Here is a 14,164-nt window from a genome sequence, read left to right as displayed (position 1 = left end):
GAAACCCATTGCGATGTCGCGATGGGTAATCTCGGCAAAGGTTTCCTTGGCCAACAAGAAGCCAATAAAGCGTGGGAAGCTTTAGCCGATAAGCTAAACTGTATTGGTGGAGGAGTAATGAAAACTGAAAATGGAACGTGTAAGTAGGGGAGGTAGGGGAAGGACGGGCAGTCGGGAGACATGGGCAACCCCCTTTTATTCTGATCCGGTCACTGATTTAATTTTTTTCTAATTTGGTAGTTTACTTTACCAACTGGCAACACTGTTCATCCATAGACTATCTGTCATTTCTGTCAGTTAATCACAGGTGCGTTTGAAGGTTATGCGCTCGTCAAGTAAATATTTTGTTGTGATTTTGGATCGTTATTAGGAACAAATTAATGAAAGATATGTCTCTTTTTTATTATATATCTATTGTATATTTACTAACTTATAAATGAAAGTGAAAAATACGTTAAAATACATGAATAAAAAAAATACTGGTAACTTATGCTAAAAATGTATACAGAGGGAGCAATGGTCATTCTGATGTGAGGGAGGTTTGGGCATGCCCAATGCTCCCTTCGACATGTTGAATATAGGAAGATTTCTTAAAATTCAAATTACCTGATGTAATTAAACTATTCAAATTATTTTTAATTACAGAAAAATGCCGTTCAAATACAAAAAGAAAGGTTTGCGACGGGAAATTCCTAAAAATTTAATATGACGAGCCATAGAGGTATCAAAAGGATCAAAAATAAAAACAGCTCAACACCTATCAAATACCTCGTTCAAGTTTGCAACGGTACCTTAAACAAGATTTTGTAAAGGATTCTTCGCACAGATTTATAACCTCACAAATTTTCACCGACGAAGAAGAACAAAAATTGTCAAATTATATGATAGTTTGTTCTAAACATAATTATGGATTAACAAAAATACAAGCACGTAAATTGGCCTATGACTATGCAGTAGCCATAAAGAAAACTAATATTCCTGATAATTGGATCAAGATACAAATCGCATCTAAGGACTGGATAAGGGGATTTTTAAATAGGCAATCTCACTTATCAATACGGACACCAGAAGCTAACGATAGAAGAAGAGACAACGATGTGTCACGTGCCAAGTGTGACAAGTTTTAACAAATCAAACGTGGATAATTTTTTTGAAAATTTAAAAACAGTCTTTCAGCGACATCAATTTGGTTCCGAAGCTATATATAACATAGATGAAACAGGACTGACAACTGTTCAGCGTACACAAAGAGTCATTGCTTCAAAAGGCTCGTTGGCCCAAAAGTTGGGCAAGCAACATCTGCAGAGAGAGGCTCACTTGTCACAGTGTGCTGTGGAATTAATGCCATTGGAAATACAATACCTCCGTATTTCATATTCCCTAGAGTAAATGTTAAACCCTACATGTTTCATGATGCCCCCATTGGGTCAGATGGCTCCCGTCTGGATGGATGACAGCTTCAAATTTCGTAAAATATATGCATTATTTTGCGAAACATGCCAAACCGACGCCTGAAAGTACAGTATTGTTACTCCTTGATAATCATGAGAGCCATATTTCTGTGGAAGTCTTAGACTTTTGTAAAGAAGTTGGCATTGTTTTGATGACTTTTCCACCACACTGTAGCCACAAGCTACAGCCACTAGACTTAACAGTGTATGGACCATTAAAAAATTACTACAATGAAGCTTTAACAGACCGGATGGTCAGCAATCTTGGAAAAACTGTAACTATATATGATATCCCCAAACTAGCAGCCATTGCAATACCTTTAGCTTTCAAACCACAAAACATACAAAAAGGATTTGAAAAACCTGGGATATGGCCTTTAAATTCAAATACATTCTCAGATACAGATTTTCTTTGTTCTTTTGTCACTGATCGCGATGCACCCGTAGCTGATGAAGCGTTATCGTCTACACATGGCCCCAATCCAGCCAACTACAGCTCAAGTCTTTCCAGAACAGCCTGAGAGAGAAAATCAAAGTGAAGCAGATCCTGTTAATTTGAATAACATTACTATCGCTGATTCTTCTTCGTCTTTTGCTACAGATCAAATAACAATTAAAGTCGCTGAAGTAGTCAGTCCCTGAAACAGTCAGACCTTACCCAAAGGCTTCACCAAGAAAACTAATAAAAAATGCAAGGAAGAAAGGAAAAACAAGGATTTTAACAGACACACCTGAAAAGAGACTGATAGAATTAGCAGAATAATAATAATAATAACAAACTAAGAACACGGCTAAAAGAGAAAGGCAGGAAAAAAATATTTTATAAAATGCAGGAAAGAAACTTCAACTTCTTCCTAAACTTCAACCAGAACTAACATTGAAGAGAGTAAAGAAAAGACAAATGAGCAGCAGTGATAGTGATGAAGAAAATGTTCTACTCGCTGATAGTTCTGAAGGATCATTTGTAGAAGAAACCTTAGAGGATGAGGAGTTAGATGAAGATGATATGATAATGATTGACAGAAATTTTCAAATTAACGATTTTGTGCTCGTTAAATTTGACACAAAAAAGAATGTTGTGTACTATGTCGGCCGAATCGAAGACATTAGTCAAACCATGGCTACAATAAAATTTATGAGGCTGAGTAAGATAAGGAACACCTTTTTTTTCCTGTAGTAGATGACATAGCTAGTGTCCTACTAAACAATATTAAAACTAAATTACCAGGACCAAAGACATGCAATAAATCCAAACGTGGTAGCTCGAAGTACACATTTGATAAACCTTTATGGGCAATACCTAATCTTAGATAAATTAAGATACTATTTATGATGTTTTTTTATTTGTTGTTAACTTTTATTTGTGGTTTCTATTATGAATACAAAGTGTTATATTGGCCATGCTCAAGCCTCCCCCAGGGTGTGCCCAAACCTCCCTGCCATAGGGAGCATTGAGCACTTTTGTCAATTTTTTTTTAAAAATTCGTTATGTTGAGACTGATTATAATTTTAAGAAAGTTCTTTCTAAGATATCTAGCCAAATGTGTGGTGCAATAAGAATTGGCAATAAATGTTGATTATCTATAAAATCCGTTTTTTATGCATTAAATTGTGAAAAAGTGCCCATCCCTCCCCTACCTCCCATATATTTCCCTTTTATGGCATGGCTAAGGAGTGTTTTACTATTATACATCAAAAACCTTTTTGTTTGACTCATTAACCTAAAACTGCTTGCATGTTGTTTGTTTTTAAACTAATAAGTACTGGCATCTCATAAAATGCCGCACGAAAGCGAAAGCAGCCGATATTCGGAGAAAAAGAATGGCCACAGGTGGCGAACCTAACACCATAAATACTCTCTCCGATTTGGAGGAGAGAATTGCAGCTGTTATCGGGAAAGTGGCCATAGAAGGCATCGCTGATGTTCAAATACCTGTTGATGTTAGTATTCTTATTTTAACAACTAACAATCATTGTATAATGCTAATTGCAAGGTACAAAAACAATAAGTTATTGTACCTAATCTATACTCATTATCATGCTACAGTAACTATACTACTATTACTATTTGCCAAGCAGCATGGTGTTGGCATGGCATTCACTACTTGTGTGTTTTCTTTACACTTATTGCAAATAAATATTTGTATAAAAAATAGTAATTACTTTGTTTTTCCATGTATTAGTACATATAACTTGGTTTTTTCTTGATTGTGAACATGTAGAAATTAGACCAAAGTACATTTGCTGTAAATTTATAGTTTCTCTTTTATTTTACTCTCAAATTAAGAGTGTTGTAATAATATATTGCAGCTGTCAGATGAACTACCTCCTACCACCAGTGCTGCAGGTGAAGAGGCCAACCTAAATTAATAATGTAGGTGCTTAATAATTGTTAGACAAATATACATATTTTATGCATGAATAGATATTTAAAAAATTCTTACATAATGTTTAACTTATTTACTAAACTAACTTAACTTACATAATGCTTGTACCTGTAACAAATGTAATTTTCGTTTTTCAGCCATAGCATATGAGGTAGAAGTGGAGTTGGAACGTAATTGTAAGTTTTTTCATGACATAGTATAATAAATACAGTATTAATAATTGTAACTTTTGATCACTATGTGTAGTATTTATAGACAAATCCAAAATAAACCACTCTAATATTAAAGCTACAATTCTAAAGTCCTCACCTTTTTTAGCTCACCATTTAGTTTTAAATAAATAAAAAGTATTTCAGGTGAAGTAATTGTTACCTAATTTAATTTTCATACTTTTCAGCTGAGGAACAGTCCAATCAGATACCGGACATATCATCTGTGGGATTCTTCCCTCCACAAGGTAAACCTCTACTATTTCCTACGAAGACTGATTGTTCATCTTTATTACATATCAATACATGTCATGTAAGTTACCATTACATATATATTTTTTAATGCACCTCGAGTTACAATCGAGGTGATAACCTACCTGATGCAAAGGATAAGTACCTTGGTTATCACATGAAACCTGTGGTACCTCACAAAGGACATAGGTCTTTTGCCTACATACTCTATTTCACCTTTTTAAATAATTATTTGGTTTTAATATGTTTGGATCCACATGTAATATATAATAAAATTAAAATCTGTCTCTAAGGGTTCATATAATACTTATTATTTCAGACATCACTGCAGAGCAACATCACCATGTCCCAAACCACGAGCCACCACAACATCGATCATCAACTGCTCAAGGTAAATGCCTTATGGTTACTACACTGTAATAACTTAATTAAATATATAGATGAGAGAGTTTAATATACAACACTTTGTATTATTTTGTACAAAGTGTGTATTGCACCAAAAAAACTGCATGAATTTTTAAAATGAAAAAATATATGTATTTCTGAATGTATTTTATTTTTCCAGATACAATGGGGTTGGCCACGAACAGCAACCGTGCGACTCCTTTACGGCGGCCCAGACAAAGATGAAGTATGTATTGCAATCTTCCAAAACATATTATTAAAAACTAACAAAATCCTAATTAATATATTTTACTAAACCAAAACTACTCCAAAATTATATTCAAAGTCATATACCATTTTGTAAAGACTCTTATCTCCCTAAAATTTATTTGCTAGGTTTAAAATGTTTTATTTTTTTTAAACACTTCTTTTTTATTCCCTTATCTTAGTCTTCGTCTCTAACACTTTTAATTTCCTTAGATCGCAGCAATGAAGTACCCGTTTAGGCATTAACTATAGAGGAGCGACGGATCGCAGCCGAGGAGCGTCGTCTCGCATTGGAGGAGAGCAATGCGGACACGCTTACAAGGTTGTGTAATACGCAGGACGCCATACTAGGAGTGTTACAACAACTTGTACAAACATTGCATGGAAATATTCAAACTGAATAGGAGACTATTCAGTTTGTATTGTATTGTATATATGTTTTTTATGTTATTTCTGTAAGTATTGAATATTATATAGTGGAATTGCCTCTAAACTACAGTGAGTCAACTACTTTAAAGATATTTATTCAAATTAAACTCAAAACACATATAAGCACTTTTTAATAGTCACAATATTTTTATTCTACTGCTTACTCTGAAAGCAGTCTGATAACTAGAAGAACGTGCAACAAACTGTTGCTGTTTTAATTAAATGGCCCGTCACTATGGACTACGCCTTTATGGACATTTAAGTAAGCATGACTGATTCATGTCACTACTACTTCACATCTAACATTATATATTAGAGTGTTATTAATTACGCCTTCCAGCCCACAATCTCTGTACCAACAAGGATCTTGCCGCATCCTGAACATCATGCATGTCATGCCGTACCTGGCTGTACTGAATTGCCTCTTGATCGCTATCAGTCATTTGTGGTATGGGGACATTGTGAGCATTTGCAATATTATGCAGTACTGCACAGGCATTCACTATCTTTCCTGCCTTTCGCGGATTGTAGTGGAGTACGCGATGTGATAGTAAGCACCGCCAACGAGCTTTCATAACGCCAAAACATCGTTCCACTACATTCCGGGTACTGCAGTGGATCTTCGTATATAAATCTTCTGGAGATCCCTCTGCAGCCCTTAATATAGGGGTCATTATATCTTTGGGCAAAACCAGAGTCACCTGCAAAAAAATATTATGTAGCATTTTATAGTAATTTTGTTCTTATATGTATAACGAAATGCTTTTATTTTAGACAGCATAACAAAAACATTTACCTAAAAGCCAGCAAGTTTCTCCATTTAAATTCAAATTCTCTGAATAAGCATCTATATGTAATATTGTTAAGTTAGCATCACATATCTGGAATAAATTCATGTAGCATAAATAGTCCATACTACATATTCAAAGTTCATTAATATTATCTTTCTTTTATTAGCATAGATAGATGTATAAATATAACAAGTAGTAATAAATTTTAATACAACAACTCAAAATTCTAACCAATCCAAATACAATGAAATCATAGGTATCTACGAAAATTATACAGGAAGATTTTATTACTGTATACATTGTTATTATTATTAATTTCTGTAAACATTATATAAATTTCTTTTAAACTTACAACAAGGACATTAAGGGAATGATACTGTCTGTTAAAATATGCCTCTTCATACTCTATGGGCCGTATAATAGCAATATGGGTCCCATCAATGTATCCAACTACTCCTAGCATGCCATTAATATTCATAAATTTGTAATAGATTAAAATTATTATATATATACATTAGTCATACAAAATACAGTATAACAACTTGTATATATTAATAATCAGAAAAAGAGGTCGGAGGAAGACATAAGGGCCGTGGCTGAACCCACATGGAGAAAGAAAGCGTTGGACAGAGGAGTGTTGTAGCATGTAACCTCAATAGTTTATATTTTGACGTCGATCGTCACTCTACTTCTTGTATTACAATTTTACTAATGTCTACCAATATGTGTTGTTTTCTTTAATAATATTTTTCTCCAATATGGTAGCAGAGCGTTAGATATAATAAATTTTAATTCAATATTTTTACGTTTCTGGTGATATTTTTGAAAAATATTTTGAAATTGTAGTTGGAGGAAAAATGGCAAATATGAATGCTGCTGTTGCTCCCGCTGTAGAAAAGCTAAATGGCCTTTCAAATTACACTGAATGGAAGTTCATTATGCATATTAGGACCATATGCATAATGAACTTCCATTCAGTGTAATCCTTGAGGACTTGTGGGAATGCATAGAGCGTACAGATGCTGGAAAACCTCAATGCAATGACAAGAAAAAACAACAGAAGGCGTTGGCGAGAATATGCTTGAGCTTGAATCCTGTGGCGTTTGTACATGTGCGGAACGTCGATACTGCGCATGAAGCTTGGACGAATTTGGAAAAAGCATACGAGGACAAAGGTCTCACCAGGAGGCTGGGTTTGTTGCGTACACTTTTTAGTCTGAAGCTAGAATATTTTGCAGGTATGGAGGAATATTTGACTAAAATATGTTGCATAGCTTAACAACTGACAAATTTATAAAGAACAATGCCATGCTGTCACTTCACACAACATATTACCTCTTAACTTACAATGACCCATAAAGATACGAAAGAGACTATTATCAAGATGAAACGAAGGTATCGTTGATCCAGCTTTCATCTTGATAATAAATACACCTTCCTTCCATTCTATAATCTTTAATTTTTCGAAGGTCACTGTCGCTATTACAAGTTACTACAATTACTTACATACATACTTCATTAAAATTTTCTGTTTTCTTTACTTTCTTTTAATTGTGTTGAAATATAATGTAGTCTATGATCGTACTGAAACATATATCATTGTCAAAGTAATTGTCAACTGAGTGCTGTACAAAATGTCATGTATATGTAACGAGTACTAACGAGTGCTGTGTGTTTCGTTCTCCATGATGTGTAAATGAAAGTCTACGGAAATAACTCTAATATTACTACCTTTGTCTTTATAAGTTAATAAGTTTAGTTGTTGCAATAAAGTGATTGTACAATAAACTGGCCTTTATTATAACAAATTGTACTTTCAATAATTAATTGATATTTTTCAATATCTTGAAGGTCATGCACCAAAGAAGGGATTGATCAGACAAACCCTTCAACCAACCCATGGCCATTCCAACCTCACGGTTATACTGGCCGAATCGCGGGAGGTGCGGTTTCGCGCATATCTCTTGACTCCCTACAAGTTATTTAATAGATTGACCAGACAGTGTTATCGTCCCGCCAGGCCTTCCTAGATTCCTTGACCACTGGCTTGAAACAGCATTCAGGAAAGTGCAAACGATTAATTATCGGCCATACGGGCGGGCAAGAAGGATTCGTAGAAGACAGCTTATAACATTCGAAGCCAAAAAAATTAAAAAGACCATTATAGGCGGGGAAGAAGGATTCGTAGAATACAGGTTATTAACTATCGAAGCCAAAAAAATTAAGAAGATTATTATCAAGAGATAAATGCCGATTCCTTTGAAAACAGGTTTAGGGGGGTCTTCCCAAAACTAAAACCAAATTCCGTAGTAGTGATGGAATGCCCCTTACCATTCCAGGAAACTAGAATCGCTGCCTACATTGTCTTGGATTAAACCTAGAATATAAGAGTGGCTAACGAGCAAAAATATTTCATTCGAAGCAACAGCGGTTAAAGCTACTCTTATAGACATTGTACGGCAGCAAAAACAAGAACATTGCGATAAATATGTTGTGGACGAGATGGCAGCACAGCATGGGATAATCGTTTTACGTCTGCCCCCATACCACTGTGAGCTCAATCATTGAGTTGGTATGGGCGCAGGCTAAAGGATATGTTGCAAGAAACAACAAAACACAGAAGAACAAATGACAGAAGTAAAAAAACTTTTGAAGAAGGACTTCAACATATCAAACCTAAAATATGGAGTAGCTGCATGTCTCATATAATTAAAGAAGAAGACAAAAAGTATGGTCTCGACCACATGGTCGACAATGTTTCAGACAGATTTATAATTAATGTCACTGAAAGCGATAGTGACGATTTTTTATCTGATGATAAATAAAAACAAATTATGTAATAAGCGATGTTTTTTATTTTCATTACCTACCTATAATTGTTATATTTTATACATCAATAATTTCAACTACATGATGTATTGAAAATGGCAATGTTTTCCTTAATGTTTAAAACACTCGCTATTCAGTATTGGTAGATACTATAGGAAAATAGTCGTCGAAATCTCGTTGGTATGTACATACAAAGCACGACTATAATATTCGAACCCCGTACCCGCTATCGGCAGGCAGGCACACTATCTATTCACTAGACAATCGAGGCAATTTCATTGATTCAGGAGTTTTTTCAATCATTCCCCTTTGTAATAACGAATAGAATGTATTGACTATCGTCGGACATATATATTGGATGACGTTACACTTTTTATATTTAATTAAAACAGCCTATTCATAATTAAACGACAGCTGTCTGTTCTTGTTTAAAGCAGGTTCAAAATAAGTATATACGGTTACAAGAATAAGTACTTTATTGCTATGAAATTAGCTGTTTTACATTACGCCATCAACATCATTCCATTATCACTAACAAAATTTGAACCAGTAATGCCTTTTGCTTTTTCACTTGATAAATATAAAATTAAATCGGCTATTTCTTCTGATTCTGTTACTCTAGGAAGAGGTAGTTCTTTAACAAATGCATCTATAGAAATTTGAACGCCCGCGTTTTCAACGAAATCAGTATCAACTGGTCCAGGACTCACGACGTTCACTCTAACTCCTGATTTTGCCAATTCCAGAGCTGCACCTCGAGAGAAATGGTTCAATGCTGCTTTTGACGTAGCATATATTTGCAAAATTGAAGTAGGTGTTAAAGATCCTCCTACACTAGACACATTAACAATGGATCCTTTCGTTTTTGTAAGGTACGGTGCAGCCAAAGCTGTCAAATGAACAACGGCCTTTAGGTTTACATTCATAATTTCATCATACGTATCCATTATTTTTCCGTCAGCTATTGAACCCACTCTACCAAGTCCTGCATTGTTGATTAATATATCTAGTTTACCATACTTTTTTATAGTGTGATCAATTATTATTTTAACATCTGCATCTTTTGAAACATCTGCTTTAATTACGAGAGGTGCTTTTCCGATCTTCCCGCAGGCTGAAGAGACATTCTGGAGTTTGGTCGCGTTTCTTCCTACCATAACGACATTAGCACCTTCCTTAGTAAATAGTTTAGCAGTCGCTGCTCCAATTCCGGAACTAGCGCCTGTCACAATAACCACTTTATTATCGAAACTCATTTTTGTCCGTTGTATCCAAACTTAATATTAATCATTTCCACTTGTAATTCAGTTCAATATATATGTTCTATATTTCGTATATCAAAATAATTTCTCCTGATAAGATTACATTTTAGTTTTTTGTTGCAGATATTCTTGTAGTGTTCTGTCAGCATTGAGATTTATCAAATCTCCGATAAGATACTTATGTATCTTATCATATAAGTGTTTGCTGGTTTTAGTTTTAGATTTTTCATTTACTTTTTAACGATAAAGATTCTAGATAGTACATTATATATATATATATATATATATATATATATATATATATATATATATATATATATATATAAGTTTTTTTATATTACTATACTATTTATTGGTGAACAATATCATATGGCATAGAATAATTATAATAAAATTAAACCGGCATAACAATGTATGTATATTTTAGTAAATATATTATATTTATTATATAAATCGGGCGTGGATTGGCTGTCTATGTGTTAAATATTATAGTATAAACTTTAATTTGTATTTCTCCCATTTCTTATTTCTGAAAATAAAGTATAAGTGAAAAGATGGTATTGATATTAAATAAGCCCAAGTTTGTTGCGGACACAGAAAGTGTGTATTCTGTGTCAGAAAATATTGTAGAAATTTAGGGCTAGAACCGTTCAATAAAAATAATTATCGCTCCATAACCTCCGCCTGACTAGGACCAGCTTATAATTGGTTAAAAAGTTATTTAACAGACAGGAACAGACAGACAACATGTTGTAAGCGAATAAACAAAAATTATTTCTTGTATTACCCGCGATATACAAGAAATGCAAACAGACTGGAGGTAGATAGATTTTATATATATAGAAAATAAATAGGTTTTATATGTGTAGGTATACAGACTTATAATAGACTTCCAGAAGCCTTTTATGAACGAAAACATTGTGACTATTTTAAATTACTGTATTCAAATTGCTTCTGGATAAATGTTTCTGTTCAAGACAATTTTAACATAAAATAATTATAAATAGTTTTCTTTGTAATGGCTGTTGAATGAACATAGAGGTTCATATACATAATTTAGTTGGAGTTGTAGTGATTTAAAAAACCGGCATAACAAAGCGTCTATTGAAAACTTTGTGAATGACCCAATCAATTTGGCGTCGTCTCCAGAGATGTTTACAGCGAGAAGAGATCCACTAGCAAGCATATTTCGAGAATATTAGGAGGTATAATTGAATATATTATGACGATAAAGCTGTGGAAGATGTGGGCATAGAAGACAGATACTATGTGTACGCAATAATTTTACTTGTTATTATGTTAATAAATATTAAGAGTTTTTTGTAGTTTTACTAGTTCCCAAATAGAATATGTATAAGAAATAAATATGTTCATAATATATATATTATATATATATATATATTGTTATAGCTGTTGCTAATACGGAAATTGCTGATTGGAGCCCGGCCTTGTACTTTGTGTCCGTACTTCGAAATGACAAATCAGCGCCCCATATCTTCGTTGACCCAACGCGCTGGGCAACTGCTAACTCGACATCTTAACTAGTGTTTCCGCGTCTCAGTATTTGTCTATTAAAATCAATTCGGTACCAACTTCGTCCGAAGATAGTCATAAGATAGTTATAGTCATATTTTATTTTTAATTAAATATATTAAAATAATTTTGGTTTTCTTTTAACTCCTCCTGCGACGCACGTAATTGGCGCAGCCGGTAGGATACTCGGGTTAGTGCGCGAAAAGACTTTTATCGCAATCGTTATACGTGTCGCTAATCGATTCCCAAACCGTAGCCGAGTATCCAGAACTACGAGTCCAGCCCCAGGAAGTATCCAGACATCGATGCTGCACAAAGAAAAACCGGAAATATATATGTGAGTTGCACAGAATTATCTCGTGTTGCTTTCCTTTTAGTTCCTAGATATTTTTCACAATTTTCCATCCCAGAACCTCGGGGACCCCGAAGGCTGTATCGCAACAGTCTCATCGGGCCAGTGTAGTCGATAAATTACGTAATATAAGTTTTTTAGAAATGGAATACGATCCAGAAAAGATTTTTTTTAAAGCCTTACGTGTAGTGCCTGATTTTGACGGCAACCCTAATGTACTTCCGCGTTTTATCAAGTTATGCGATCAGTTGGTGTCGTCTTACCTAGTCCAAGGGCCAGGCAGCGACCTAAATAATTTATCGTTGCTTAACGGCATATTAAATAAAATAATAGGTAATGCAGCTAGACTTATAAACTCAAATGGTATTCCTGAAAATTGGTTAGGTATCAGGAATGCACTTATTAATAATTTTTCTGACCAGCGCGACGAGACTGCGTTATATAATGATATTGCATTACAGTCCCAAGGCCAGAATACGCCTCAGGAATTTTATGATAGATGTCAAACCCTTTTTAGCACCGTGATGACCTATATAACTTTACACGAGTCCATAGAAACTACTATCATGGCTAAACGTGACTTATATAAAAAATTAACTCTACAAGCTTTTCTCCATGGTCTTTAAGGAGCCACTAGGATCTCGTATAAGGTGTATGAGACCAGATACGACAGAAAAAGCCTTACAGTATGTTCAAGAGGAATTAAATATTATATATACCCAGCAACGTAATGACACTTCACAGAAACCGCATACAAGTACTAACCCTAGCTCTAAGACTATGTTTATTAATTATAATACATCGCCAAGTTTTATGCCTATGTTACAAAGACCCGCGCAGTTCAATTCATTTAAATAATAACCAACAACCTTCTCATGGCAATGCTAACTAATTTACCACCTCCGATTAAGATGCATAATCAATCACAGTTCAGAATGCCGTCGCGTACGCACCAAATGTTCCGTGCGCCACCGCCTAATTATAACCAGAATAGTAACATGTTTAGATTACCACCACGTAATCTGCCACAAGCCATGTCTACCCCGAAACCTATGAGCGGCGTGAGTAATTTCGCACCGAAAATATTGCCACCAACCGGTCATGATTGGCGTAAGTTCAGCAACCCTCCACCGTCAAACTATTTTAAATCGCGCGACGTTAATTTTAATGAGTGTGCAAATTTTTATGATAATAATTATTGTTTCCCAGAATATTATGAAAGTGATTATAGTTATTCAGTCCATACGATTATTTTAATGAATACCCTATTTATTCAGACTATTCACATCGGTTTGACATGCCTATTGAGATAAATGAGATAGACCAACAGGATGAGCCTGAGCCGTCTACCAGTAATTGTGACTGAAAATTTTCAGAAGGTTATGAAATAAAAGCCCATATAGAAATTAACTTGCAAACACAACGTCAATTGCCATATATAAGTATTAATGATCCACCATTAAAATTATTAATTGACACCGGAGCTAATCAATCTTTTATCAGTCCAGAGAAGCAGTCGAACAATTTTTCCCCCATATTATATTCAAATTATGACCCCTTTGAGTGACAAACGTACACGCCACCACGAGAAATAATTATTCTATTACTCTACCTAGTTTTACAGAATTTCAAGACAGTGATATAATTAAAATATTTGTGTACAGATTTCACAATCATTTTGATGGACTTATAGGTCTAGATTTACTTACTAAGTGGGAAGCAAAGATAGACTTAAAAAATTTTACCATACAACTAAGTACGCTATAAATCCAATCAGCTTTTTAATGCAAGGAATGTCAACCTGTATGAGGATATAATACCAGCAAATAGTTCTAAATTAATCAGAATACCTATAAATACTCAAGATGGTGAAGTCATAGTCCCGGAACAGACTTTATGTAATTGCTTAGTTCATGAGTGCTTAAGAACTGTTACTAACAACCGTGGTGTAGTTGATCGCAAATTTTACTATGTATCATATTGTCTTAGATCATCCAGTTAAACTAGTATTTTAATGT

At 34.3% G+C, this 14,164-nt stretch overlaps 1 protein-coding gene, 1 long non-coding RNA gene and 1 pseudogene across 2 annotated transcripts; 1 reads left to right on the top strand and 2 right to left on the bottom strand.

The window, feature by feature from the left end:
* Positions 1 to 4,017: 4,017 nt before the first annotated feature.
* Positions 4,018 to 5,367, top strand: LOC131848732 (uncharacterized). The gene is made up of 3 exons (XR_009357771.1): positions 4,018 to 4,295; positions 4,631 to 4,930; positions 5,164 to 5,367. It is a non-coding gene; the product is annotated as an uncharacterized LOC131848732 (long non-coding RNA).
* A 75-nt stretch (positions 5,368 to 5,442) lies between these two features.
* On the bottom strand, positions 5,443 to 7,278 carry LOC131848731 (putative nuclease HARBI1; annotated as a pseudogene).
* Positions 7,279 to 9,446: 2,168 nt separating this feature from the next.
* LOC131848730 (3-oxoacyl-[acyl-carrier-protein] reductase FabG-like) lies at positions 9,447 to 10,429 on the bottom strand. The gene has a single exon (XM_059198667.1). It carries the CDS (start codon positions 10,253 to 10,255, stop codon positions 9,503 to 9,505), a length of 753 nt encoding a protein of 250 aa, XP_059054650.1. The 5' UTR covers positions 10,256 to 10,429; the 3' UTR covers positions 9,447 to 9,502.
* Positions 10,430 to 14,164: the final 3,735 nt, after the last annotated feature.

Source organism: Achroia grisella, unplaced genomic scaffold (assembly GCF_030625045.1).
Source record: "Achroia grisella isolate CSIRO2021 unplaced genomic scaffold, CSIRO_AGI_Agris_v1 utg5758, whole genome shotgun sequence".
NCBI classification, from domain to species: domain Eukaryota; kingdom Metazoa; phylum Arthropoda; class Insecta; order Lepidoptera; family Pyralidae; genus Achroia; species Achroia grisella.
Note: the sequence above shows the minus strand (reverse complement) of the source record. Positions and strands in the feature narration are given on the sequence as shown.